The sequence below is a fragment of the Colobus angolensis genome, unplaced genomic scaffold (assembly GCF_000951035.1).
Source record: "Colobus angolensis palliatus isolate OR3802 unplaced genomic scaffold, Cang.pa_1.0 Scaffold10, whole genome shotgun sequence".
Lineage (NCBI taxonomy): Eukaryota > Metazoa > Chordata > Mammalia > Primates > Cercopithecidae > Colobus > Colobus angolensis.
In genome coordinates this window covers 21,104,034-21,115,366 of record NW_012110919.1, presented here as the reverse complement: position 1 = coordinate 21,115,366, position 11,333 = coordinate 21,104,034, and the positions used below count along the sequence as shown (strand labels likewise).

Sequence of the window (11,333 nt, the reverse complement as noted above, 5' to 3'; positions counted from 1 at the left end):
CTGCTAAGCGGTGGAGTTGGGACCTGAACCCAGGCATTCTGTCCTCAGAACGCGTGCTGGAGAGGAAGCACTCTGGTCCCTGGGCAGTGAGAGGTAACGAGGCCAGACCACTTCTGCAGTGAAGGCCCTGGCTGTTGCCTGTCACTGTCATGGAGCTCTCAAGCCTGTCAGCATTCACTGAGAGCCTCATACCCCTAACTTTATTCCAGCAAGGACTTCTTATTGTGCGCATGTATGTGTATTTAATAATGATAAGGCATTTGTATGTCATATTTGACAGGAGGGCTTTTTTCTTCCCAAGTTTAAAGCACTACTAGGAAAGAATTAGTGTTACTGGAGGCAAAAACAAAGGGACCCCATCAGAAAAGACAGTCTCTGAAACTCTGGGATCTTAATTGAACAATTACCTCTTATGCCTATGAATAGTTCATTATTACATGCCCTGTTATTATTAGCTGTTATTATTGTTTTAGATGAATGCTGGGAATTTCGTTTTAATCAAAAGCCATATTCAGCCACACTGTTCATCTCCCCACAAAATGCATGCTTCTGACATTTCCGAATGTGATAATGTCGTAGTCGGCAGTCAGTCCCTGCACCTCGCCCAGATAACGGTGTACTTGGATCATTTCAGTTGTCTGGATGGAGCAGTTAAATACTCCAGGCCTCTGTTCATGCTGTTATTAATTTTTGGCTCCCTGGTGAAAGCATTTATATAATAATCTAGCACCTCCTTTTATTCTTTAGGAATCCAGTGTTACTGGGGACAATGAAGTGATCTTTGTTCATCCCAAGCTTTTGAGACAGAAATAAGAGGAAGGGCAGTGATGGGCCGGAGGTCAGGATGGGAGAGGCACTGAGTGGTGGAGACCCAAGCCCCACGATTGAGGGGTGGAAGGCTGGCTCAGGCTGGGAGTCTTGTCTTCTTAGAGGGAATCAGAGAAAGGGGGAAGCAATATGGGTAAGGCACCTGCCATATATTAGATGCCGTGCTCAGTGTTTGGCATTCATAATCTCAGGAACTGTGTGCGTGAGCTCATGAACCAGTGTTTGTACCATCCTAGAAACCATGCCTCCTCTTCCTTACAATGCCTAAGCCAGTCACCATGACTCTCCTTCCCTTGTCAGGTATTGGTATGGGAATAGTCATGTGACCCAGTTTTGCCCCATGAGACAAGTGGGGAGGTCTGCTGGGGGAAGGGGAATTCTGGGAAAAGTTTCTGGAAAGTAAGAGAAATCTAGGGAAAGACTAGCCTCTCTGTTGCTGGTCACTATTGCATCTGGATGTGATGCCTGGAACTGCAGCAGCCACTTTGTGCCCCTGAGGGGCCTTGACAGAACAGAAAGATGGAAAGGATATTGGTCCCTGATGACGCCATTGAGCTGCTGCATTAACCAACCATGGGGCCACCCTGCCTTAAGGCTTCTTATGATTATTCCAGATAATAAATGTTCTTTCTCATTTGAACCAGTTGAGTCAGGGGGATTTTCTGTTATTTGGCCCGAATCATGCAGATACCAGTACAAATTTGTATCCCCATTTTACAGATGAAGAAAGTGAGGCCCAATCAAGTAAACGCCCATAGCTAAGGACACAGCCTGGATGTGATGGAGTTCAACCTTTCTAGGGGGTGGCAGGATTTTTTTTTTTTAAACTACTTAGTGTTTTTGGCCTTTCCAAAAAGCAGGCCCACATTCCATTTCTCCATAGCAGCAGGCTGTAATGGCTTCTAACAGGTAAGAGCAGGAGAGGTTGGGGTTTGGAGCAGGGACTTAACCCCAGGTCCGCAGTTCTCAGCTTAGGGTCTTCTTAGCACCTCAAGATTCTTAGTGACATTAGAGAGTCCCCGTTGCTGTTGGCACCCCTTAGTTTTGGGGGTACGCTCCCTGGATCCCACAGATCTACCCTTGGCCTGCACAGGGTGGGGCTGCTGAGGTCCTGGAGATTGGTCACCAGGGGCCGCTGTCGTCACACTCAGGGGCCTCCTCAGAGGGGTTCAGAAGGAAGCTTGGAACCTGGGGACGTGGTCAGGAAGACCTGTGAGCGCCCTATTGGGTGTGCCCTGAGGTTTTGAGACAGGAAATATCCCATCCCCACCCTCGTACCCTCACCCCAAGAAGGAGAGAAGGTGGTCTTGACTGCCTCTGGAGAGTTCAGGACCAAACTGCTGTGTGCCCTCAGGCAAGTTGCCTCCCCTCTCTGAACCTCAGTTTCCTCTCTTGCAAAATAAGAGTACTCATCCCTACTTCTCAAATGTGGCTTCCTTCTCTTCCCTGAGGGCCTCACCCTTCTTTTGTGCCTAACTCAATACGATGGACAGGACCAGTTAGGGTGTATTAGAAACGAGACCCAGCGACTCCAGGTCAGGGTTGGGTTCCAGTCCTTGCTCTGCCACATACTCATTGTGAGTCCTTGTGGTGTAATTGGGGAAACTGAGATCCAGAGAGGAGAAAGGACTTACCCATTTTCCCCAATTGCAGTAAGAGGCAGGACTCAGTATTTCCTGAAGTCCTGTTTGTTCCATGGGGTGCAAACAGATGGAAACAAAAACTTAGGCGGTCAAAAAAGTTAGGGAAATGCTGGGTTAAAGCTAAAAGGGGGCGGGGTGTGGTGGCTCATGCCTGTAATCCCACCACTTTGGGAGGCCAAGGCAGGCAGATCACTTGAGGTCAGGCGTTTGAGACCAGCCTGGTCAACATGGCAAAACCCATCTCTACTAAAAATACAAAAATTAGCCAGGCATAGTGGCACATGCCTGTAATCCCAGCTACTCGAGAGGCTGAGGCAGGAGAACTGCTTGAACCTGGGAGGTGGAGGTTACAGGGAGCCGAGATTGTGCCACTGCAAAAAAGTTAAAAGGGAATCTTGCCTGCAAGATTTGTTAGTGTCTTTAGTATGTTAATACGATTTGTGTATCTCCAAGAGCCAGGATAGGCATCTGTTTCTCAAACTCTTTTGACTGGAAAACCCACTTTCCAAGGTGACTTGGAAGTCAGCTGCACTAGGCGAGGACGGGAATACTCCATGTAACTTTGTTGTACATCTTTTACCTAACAGCTCTGTGCTACCCAGGGGATTTGACCACCCATCTCCTAAGTTAAACCTCACATGGTACATACATTAAAATAGTAGCCTCATTTTTTTTTTTTTATTTTATGAGACGAGGTCTTGTTCTGTTGCCCAGGCTATAGTGCAGTGGTGCGATCATGGCTTACTGCAGCCTCGACCTCCTGGGCTCAAGTGATCCTCCCACCTCAGCCTCCTGAGTAGCTGGGACTACAGGCACACACCACTACACCCACCTAATCTTCAAATTGTTTGTATAGATGGGGGTCTCATGATATTGCCCAAGCTGGTCTTGAACTCCTGGGCTCAAGTGATCCTCCAGCCTTTGCTTCCCAAAGTGCTGGGATTACAGGCTTGAGCCACAGCTCCCCGTCAGAGCCTCACTTTACAGTTGGGAAATAGGTGACTCCGGAGTGATCACTTGCCTGAGGCCACACACACCTGCACACAGCCTCAGGGTGGAACCAGTTCTGTCTGACCGTCAGACAGCTACATCCCACAGCACTCAGAGGGGTCCTCTTACAGGACAATCTGCCCTATCATGCTGACCACACATCACCTGAGGCCACCTCACTCCTCCAGGTTTCGCCACTTCCTTCAACAGATCTGGAAATTGAGGCTCAGAGAGGCACACAAGTCACCCAGGGTCACACGTGGTCACTGGGATACTAAGTTCAGTTTTCCTGCCTCCTCCCCTTCCCCTGCCACTTGCTGGAGAGCTGGTGATGGTGGCAATTTAAACAGAAAACCTTGAGTCCCTTGCTCTCACCTACCGCACTGGCCGGACCCCACCTTCTCCGGCAACGTTGCGGGCGGGACGGGGTGTGGGCCCTTTAAGAGCACTGGGCAGGCGCAGTAGTGCTGGGCATACGTGGAGCTGGGCGTGGAGTCCAGGCTGCAGCCGAGGGAGTCGAGTGGGGCAAAGTTAGGAGTCGCTGTTTGGATGGCAAGTTCAGAGGTTGGAACTTGTCTCAGTTTCCCCGCTCCAGAAATGGGGTTGTGATCTAAAGACGGGTATGAGTGAAGAAAACACAGAGCCACTCTGGCAAGGTGAGTGGCCACTAACGTAGCTTCCTCTATCCAAATCTGCGCCCGAGCCGCCGTGGCCTCCTGGGGCAGCTCTGATCTCTGTAAGGTCACCTGTCTCTGACCTAGGGTGGTCTAATGGTCGCTATGACAGGAAGTGATAGCCGAGGTTTTCTGCACACCTGGCTACCATATTAGACAGCTCAGTGGTAAACGGTGTGAGCCGATTCTAGTGTCAGAAGAGAGACCTAGAGGAGGACTGCAGCTCCCACCTGGGGCCTGGATGAAATGGTGGCTTCTCCTGTCTCCCTCAGCCACCGGGACGTCTGGGCAGTTGGGGCTCTGGGACCCAAGGCTGGGCCTGGGTTCTGGAGCCAAATTGGCCACATTTGGCGGTTGACAGTTGTTTTCTATTCTCTGCAAAGGGTTGCAGCTGGGAACTCGGACTCAAAATCAGACAGGCCTGTGTTCTATCCCAGCCACTTCGTCATTCTTTATCCTCAGCTGTGTGACTTTGGGCAAAGTGATTGCCCTGTGGGTCTCACTAACCTTGTCTGCAATGTGAGTGCATGCACCTGTTGCGACGAGTGGTTGTGAGAACCAAGTAATGTTTAGCCCTGAACCTGGTATCTGGTCTGCCTGTAGTAAGTGTGGGATCTCGGTAATTGTAGCAGTGATAGCAATGCTTTGGTCACCTGTCCTACCCCATCAATGTGGTAATCAAAGGTGATTGATTGTATAAAGAAACCATGCTAGAATGGCCACCAGAGGGCACTTTGAGACCAGCCAGCCCAGTTCCTAGATGGGGAAACTGAGGCCCAAGGAGGCACAGGGAGTCAGGGCTAGAGCCCCAGCTGCGTTCCTGGGCCCAGACCTTGACTGTGCCGTGTGCCCCCACATGCCACGTGCACAGACCCCATCCTGCAGAGGATGAGGAGGTTTTTCCAGGATAGCAGGTGCGTCCTTTGCCCTGATATCCAAATGTGAGAGACCCGGCACGGAGAGTGGCTCCAGCCTCTCCCGGTTCCCCTCTCCTGATGCCCCAGTGTGGGTACGCCTGGCGGTTGACCAAGGACATGGGGACCTGGGTGACCAAGTTGGTGCTTGGGTGGCCCCAGTGGTGACGATTGGGAACAGCTAAGCCATAGGCCATCTCCCAGTGCAACACCTGGCCCTACCTTGGTTTCCTGTCCTGCTCCCTCCCGAGTGCCGACACTGTGCTTTTGCCTGCTTGAATTCCATCTCTGGGTCTGGTGCCGCCCCCTTGGGAAATGGATTGGTTAGGATCACTCACGGTGGCATTGTCAGAATTGGAACCCAAGTCTAGCCCACTGCAGAGGCTAGGCCTGCTGGGCTTGCCCCGTCCGGGCTCCCCTGGGTTCCGGATGCCCCCAGGCGGGCTTTGATTATGAATGGGGGTGAGGGTGGGGCTAGCAGCCAGAACATCTCGCTCCCTCTCAACATCCTTGTGGCTGTTGGTCAGGTTGTGTCCTCATATGTAAAATGGGCATGATTTTATCACCTACCTGATAGACTCAAGTGAGATGAGAAAAGCACTGTCGATTGCTATTTATACTAGTTGTGTCCTATTTGTGATTCCCGGCAGCCTTTCACGCAGCTCTGCCTTTCCCAGCTCCTGCTCCCCAGGGGCTGGGGTGATGTGCTTGGCTCATTGACCCAGTGCAGAAAGGCCCGGGTCCCCCCCGGACACAGTCCCTTCCTCTCGGAGCCTCTGTTTTCTCTTCTGTGGCCTGGGTAGTATGTGCTGCCCAACTTGGATGCCTGGTCTCAGGGAGGTGGACCACCCACCGCAGAGTCAAATCCAAGGCGTCCCCTCTGCCCCGTCTCTGCCCTGGACTTCACCATTGCCAGCCACCCTAGCAGGGCTCTATGAATGGGAGGGGAGGCCTGCCTTAGTTGGAGCTCTCCAGTTCTCCGGCCCTAATATTGGGTTAGGAGGCTGGGGGAGAAGAGATGGGAGGAGGCGAAGGCAGGAACGGGACACAGGGAGGAGTCCACGTTGTGAGGTTTGAACCCCAGCTTCCCACAGATTTGCTGTGTGACCTCGCACAGATTGCTTCAAGTCTTAGTTCTCTCCTCTAGAATGCCTCCCACCCTGCAAGGGTGTTGTACGGCTCTGGCAAGATACAGTATGTAGGAAGATGCCTGGTTCACAGCCAGGGCCTAATAAATGCTGAGCTCCCTGGGGCAGGGGTGGTCTCCTGCAAATCCCCAGGCACCAGAGCAGGGGGTGGGTGGGCACTGGGGTGTCTGGCCTGGCTGAGCTGCAGTTGGCCACGGAGATGGCTGCTGCCTAGCCACTGTGGCCTGTCCCCAGCCCTACTGCCACCATGGCCCCTTGGAGCATGCCAGGTACAGAGGAAGAGCTGGGAATAAATTGTGATGGAGGGGAGATGCCCCCTCGAGACCACCATCGAGGGAATGAGGAAGAGGCCCCCGTTTGGTTCTGTCTCTGCTGCTCTGGGGATCGACTACTGGCCGTGACTAGCGGCCATCAGCCTGTGTGCTAAATGACAATGTCCATCTTGAAAGAGCTGGAATAGGGGAAGCACTGGGTGCGGAATGCCCCACGCACAGGAGGTACCCGGAGGTTCCTGGCCTGCTTCCCTCCTGGGCTGCAAGCCTGGTCAGCTGGGAGCAGACAGCCCCCTTCACTCCTAAGGGGAGGAAGAAAGAAAACGAAAACAAGAGCTACAAAAGCAACCCGACAGCCGAGACGCCATCTGTGTTTTCCTTTTTTTTTCTTTCTCTTCGTTTTTAAAACAATATAGTGCAGACTGCACTTCTCACAGTAGAATATAATGGTCAATTTTAGTATAAAAAAAAAACATTCTCAGAGATTTGTAAATGCACTTAGTGCTTGAACAGGCCTTGGAGAGAGATACAGTACCGCTTCCAGAGCGCCAGAGGGGCCAGGACTTGGGGACTTCATGAGGGGACTCCTGCCTATCTTTCCCCCACTTGATCATGTGGGACAGGCCTTGGAGGGTGGTTTGCAGGAAAGGAGTTGGATTGGGCCTCCCAGTTAAAACCAGGACGGTCCCAAGAGACCCCTCAAAGGCAAGGGAGGTTCTCTCTGAATGGGATCTAAGATTGCAGGCCCATCGTTAGCCCCTGTGGTGCCTTTGTGCGAACAGGAAAATGACGCCCCTTCCTCAAGATGCAGAAAATTGTAATAAATATACAAGTTTGGGTGAAAGTGGTGTCTCCTTGGACAAGGTGCCCTTGTGCAGTGCCCAGCTTGCACAACTGTACCCAGCAGCCCTATAAGATGTATTGGAGAGAAGGGGGAAGATGGTAGTCCAGGGTTTGGAGAATGGGGATGGGGTGCAACTCTGTGTTAGCAAGGAATGGTGGGGGCAAGGGGAGGAGGAACAGGGGGACTGGTATGGTCGCTGGGGCCTCTGTCAGAGTGGTCTTCACCTGGCTAGTGGGGAGACATTCTGGGCCCAGTGACTTCCTATCGGCCTCCTGTGCCCCTTTTCCAGAATACTGGGGAGTCAGTGTGGGGAGACATAGCTGCCTGACCCCTGGGGGCTGCTCTGCCCCCACCCTGACTCTGATGCGCCCGTTTCTTCCTGCACCCCACCTTACCCTGGGCCTCTGTCCCAGGAGGCCCAGAAAGAACCATTCTTGTTTTTGAGTGGTTCTCTCCCCCTGCCTCTGCCAGCTTAAAGGAAGGCATGGGCGTCAGGGGCTGCTCCCAGGCCCTCCCTGTGTCCTGGGGCAACCGATGGTGGGGAAGGGCCTTGGTATGTGAGGTTGCCCTGCCACCCTCCATCCGGCCACAGCAAGACGGCAACCAGCCTGGCTTCCCTGTGGGCATCAGCAGGCACAGGGTGGGGCTGAGTGCCCCCGTGAGCCGCCCACCCTGTTCTTCCACCTGCCTCCCTGCTCCATGCCCCGTCCGCGTGTCCGTGCATCTGCAGGGCAGGCCTTATCTGTAGACGGGTAGGCGGATGTGGGCATGCTGGTGGTCGAGTAGCCGGGGCACGGCCACCGTCTCATAGCCCTTGCCCAGCATCTGCTCCTTGATGCAGGGCGGCCGGATGTCATTGATGAGATACTCCAGCGACTGCAGGCTGCTGCTCAGCACCGATGTGTTGCACACACTCTTGCTGGGCAGGCCCGAGAGGGCATCTGCGGGAGGCCCAGCCAGCTCCCGGGCTGCCCCCGGCCCCAGCTCCGTCACCGCCACCGCCGCCGCCGGGTTGTAGCAGTCGCTGGTGGGGGTCACCAGCACACTGTTCCAGGGGGCTGCAAAGTACTGGCCCACGGTGAAGCTGGTGGGCAGCCCCACGCCACAGTTGAGTGGTGACCCGCTGGCCCGCTCGTATGCCCGGCCCCCACAAGCCTCGGGGGACTTGCTGGCCACCGTGCTCCCACTGTAGGCACGCAGTGGCTGGGGCGGTGGTGGGGGTGGTTTCTGCGGCCACAGCAGGTAATCCAGGCCGCTGTCTGCGTACCCTGCAGGCTTGGTGGCCCCAGCCAACGTCAAGGCTTGGGTGGCTCCCTGGCCCAGCTCAGTGCCTTTCCGGCAGTCGGGCAGACCGGCTGCGGCCGAGTAGGCCATGCTGGGGAAGCTGGGCACTGGGCCGTGCTTGGCAGGGCTGGGATGGGGAACAGCCACGCCCTGGCAGGCAGGGGGTGCGGCGCCCGGGGCCTGGCACTGCTGGTTGAGCTGGTAGAGGAGGCTGTGGATGGAGGGCAGGTTGGAAGGTGGCAGGGGCAGGCCCCGGCCTGGCAGGGGGATGACGGAGGCGGCAGTGGCGGCTGCAGGCAGGCCGGGTGGTGGAGCAGGCGCCTCAGGTGGCTTGGGGTAGGCCAAGGGCCCCAGAGTGCTGGGCGCTGGGTAGGGCGCAATGCCCACCTGCACGGCGGCCGGTGACAGCTTGGTCCGCTTGCCCTCGGCGCTCTTGAGCACACTTTTGGCGGGCCCAGCTGGTGCGGCCGTGCTGGAGGAGGAAACCGCGGCCTTGACGATGGCCAGAAGGCCCTGGTAGCCAGCGGTGTGCTGTGGGTAGGGGCTATAGCGCTGGCCACTGGTGTCATAGCCATTGACTGTGCGGCTGAGGTGCTTGTGCTGGGGCACACGGATGTTGGTGGGGAAGATCTTGATGGACAGCGGGCTGTTGGCCACCTTCTCGGCATAGGCGTCCAGTTCTGCCGGGCTTGGGTAGCGGGAGGAATGCATGGCGCTGGCCACTGCCTCGCCTGCGGGAGGAAAGCGCGTGTGAGGGTCCATCAGGAGGCCACGCCCACCTTTCCCCACAGGGCTCACGAGTCCCTCCCCCTCCACTCATTTCCCATTTGTTTCATTCCTTATTCCTTCTACATTTTTAAACTTTGAATTTAAGTGTAAAGTGCAGGGAACTGACTGCATCATAAGCCTGATGAACTTTCACAAAAGGAACACACCTGTTTTATGGCACCCAGGCCAAGAGACAGGACATTGCTAATCCCCTGCAGGGTCCCCGGGCCCCTCCCAGTCTCTAACCACACCACGCTAACCACTATCCTGACTTCTAACATGGACTGGTTGTGCCTGGTTTGTGTAAGTGGTAAGATGGAATTCTACAGTATGTACTCATTTGCACCTGGCTTCTGTCACTTCATACTATGTGAGAGTCATCCAGGTGGCTGCGTGGGGAGTAGTTTGGCCTGTCTCATTGCTATATGGTATTTATTGTGTGACTATACCTCAATCTGTTTATCCTTTCTGTTCTTTTAGAGACAGGGTCTTGCTCTGTCACCCAGGCTGGAGTGCTGTGGTGCAATCATGGCTCACTACAGCCTTGACCTCCTAGGCTCAAGTGATCCTAGGTATGCACCACTATACCTGGCTAATTTTTATATTTTTTGCAGAGACGGGGTTGCGCCACGTTGGCCAGGCCAGTCTCAAACTCCTGAGCTCAAGTGATCCTCCTGCATCAGCCTCCCAAAGTGCTGGGATTACAGGCATGAGCCACTGTGCTTGGCCCATCCTTTCTATTCTTGATGGCATTTGGGTTGTTTCTAGCTGACAGAAATAGTGCCACAGGCTGGGTAAGGTGGCGCACACCTGTAATCCCAGCACTTTGGGAAACTGTGGAAGGATTGCTTGAGCCCAGGAGTTCAAGATCAGCCTGGGCAACACAGCAAGACCTCATCTCTATGGAAAAGAAAGAGAGAGAGAGAGAGAGAGAGAGAGACCATGCCCAGCTACACTCCCATCTGCAGAGCACAGGAGTTCCAGTGACCCCACAACCTGCCAGTGCTTGGTGTCATCTTTTATTCTGTCACCACTCTGGGGACATTCCTTCCTTCTAACCCTTTTATCCTCCCTGTGCCTCCCTTTCTCACCTGTGAAACGGGATGGTGACCCCCTGCCCACCTCATGGGCTGGTTAAGCATGCTCCTATGTGAACAGGGCAGATGGGGCTTAGCGCCAGAGCGAGCTGCTGCCTCTTGCTTCCTGGCCCCTCCCTGAGTCTACCGGTCACCTGCAAGGCCGGTGTGGCTGCTGCTGCCTTTTTAGTCAGCCATCCACGTGGGGCTGAAGGGCATGCTCTGTGCTACAGGCTGTACCCAGTAGTGCCACTGTAAGTGGACACAACTGGCCCTGCCATGGGGAAGGAGGGCCATGGCGGGCAGACTTCTGCCCCGATCCAATCCCTTCCCTGGTCCTGAGACATTCCCAAGGGCAGCCCACGGCTTTCCTGGGGCTGAGGAGGGGCGTGGAGAGTGGTGGTGGTGGAGTTCATGAGGCAGATGGAATGGTGCTGGGCATGTAGTTTGCCCAGCTGAGCCTCAGTTTTCCCACCTGTAGAAAGGGGGTCATGATCATGCCAGGTCTGCAAGGTGGCCTCAAGGAATAGAGGCACCAGGGGGCTCAGTAGGGGGTGAGGTACATCACAGGTGCTTAGAGCTCATGACTCTCAGGGGGGCTTGGGAGAGGAGCTTCACCACTCAGCCTCTGCTTCCTCATCTGTGAAATGGGGTGATGCTGTTGCTAATACTACATCCCAAGGTGGCTGGGAGGGTTTGACAGGTCACGCACGGTAGATGGCATTAACAAAAGCTGGTGTTCTGTGAGCGTTAGTATTAATACCCTCCCCGTCTGCCCAGAGAAAGGGCCCTCCCAGATAAGGAAGGGGCAGGGGGCTCATGCCACTCTTCCAACGGGCACAGGTGGGACTGGCATCGCAGCGGGGATAAATTGCGGACCGTGCTACCTCCC

General features: G+C 54.7%; 1 protein-coding gene across 1 annotated transcript in view; it reads right to left on the bottom strand.

The window, feature by feature from the left end:
• Positions 1 to 6,827: 6,827 nt before the first annotated feature.
• Positions 6,828 to 11,333, bottom strand: part of FAM222A (family with sequence similarity 222, member A) — a 54,905-nt gene continuing 50,399 nt past the window's right edge. The window contains exon 3 of the mRNA XM_011936162.1: positions 6,828 to 9,328. Coding sequence (XP_011791552.1) covers positions 8,052 to 9,328 — 1,277 coding nt within the window. The 3' untranslated portion in view covers positions 6,828 to 8,051. The remainder of the gene's footprint in view (positions 9,329 to 11,333) is intronic.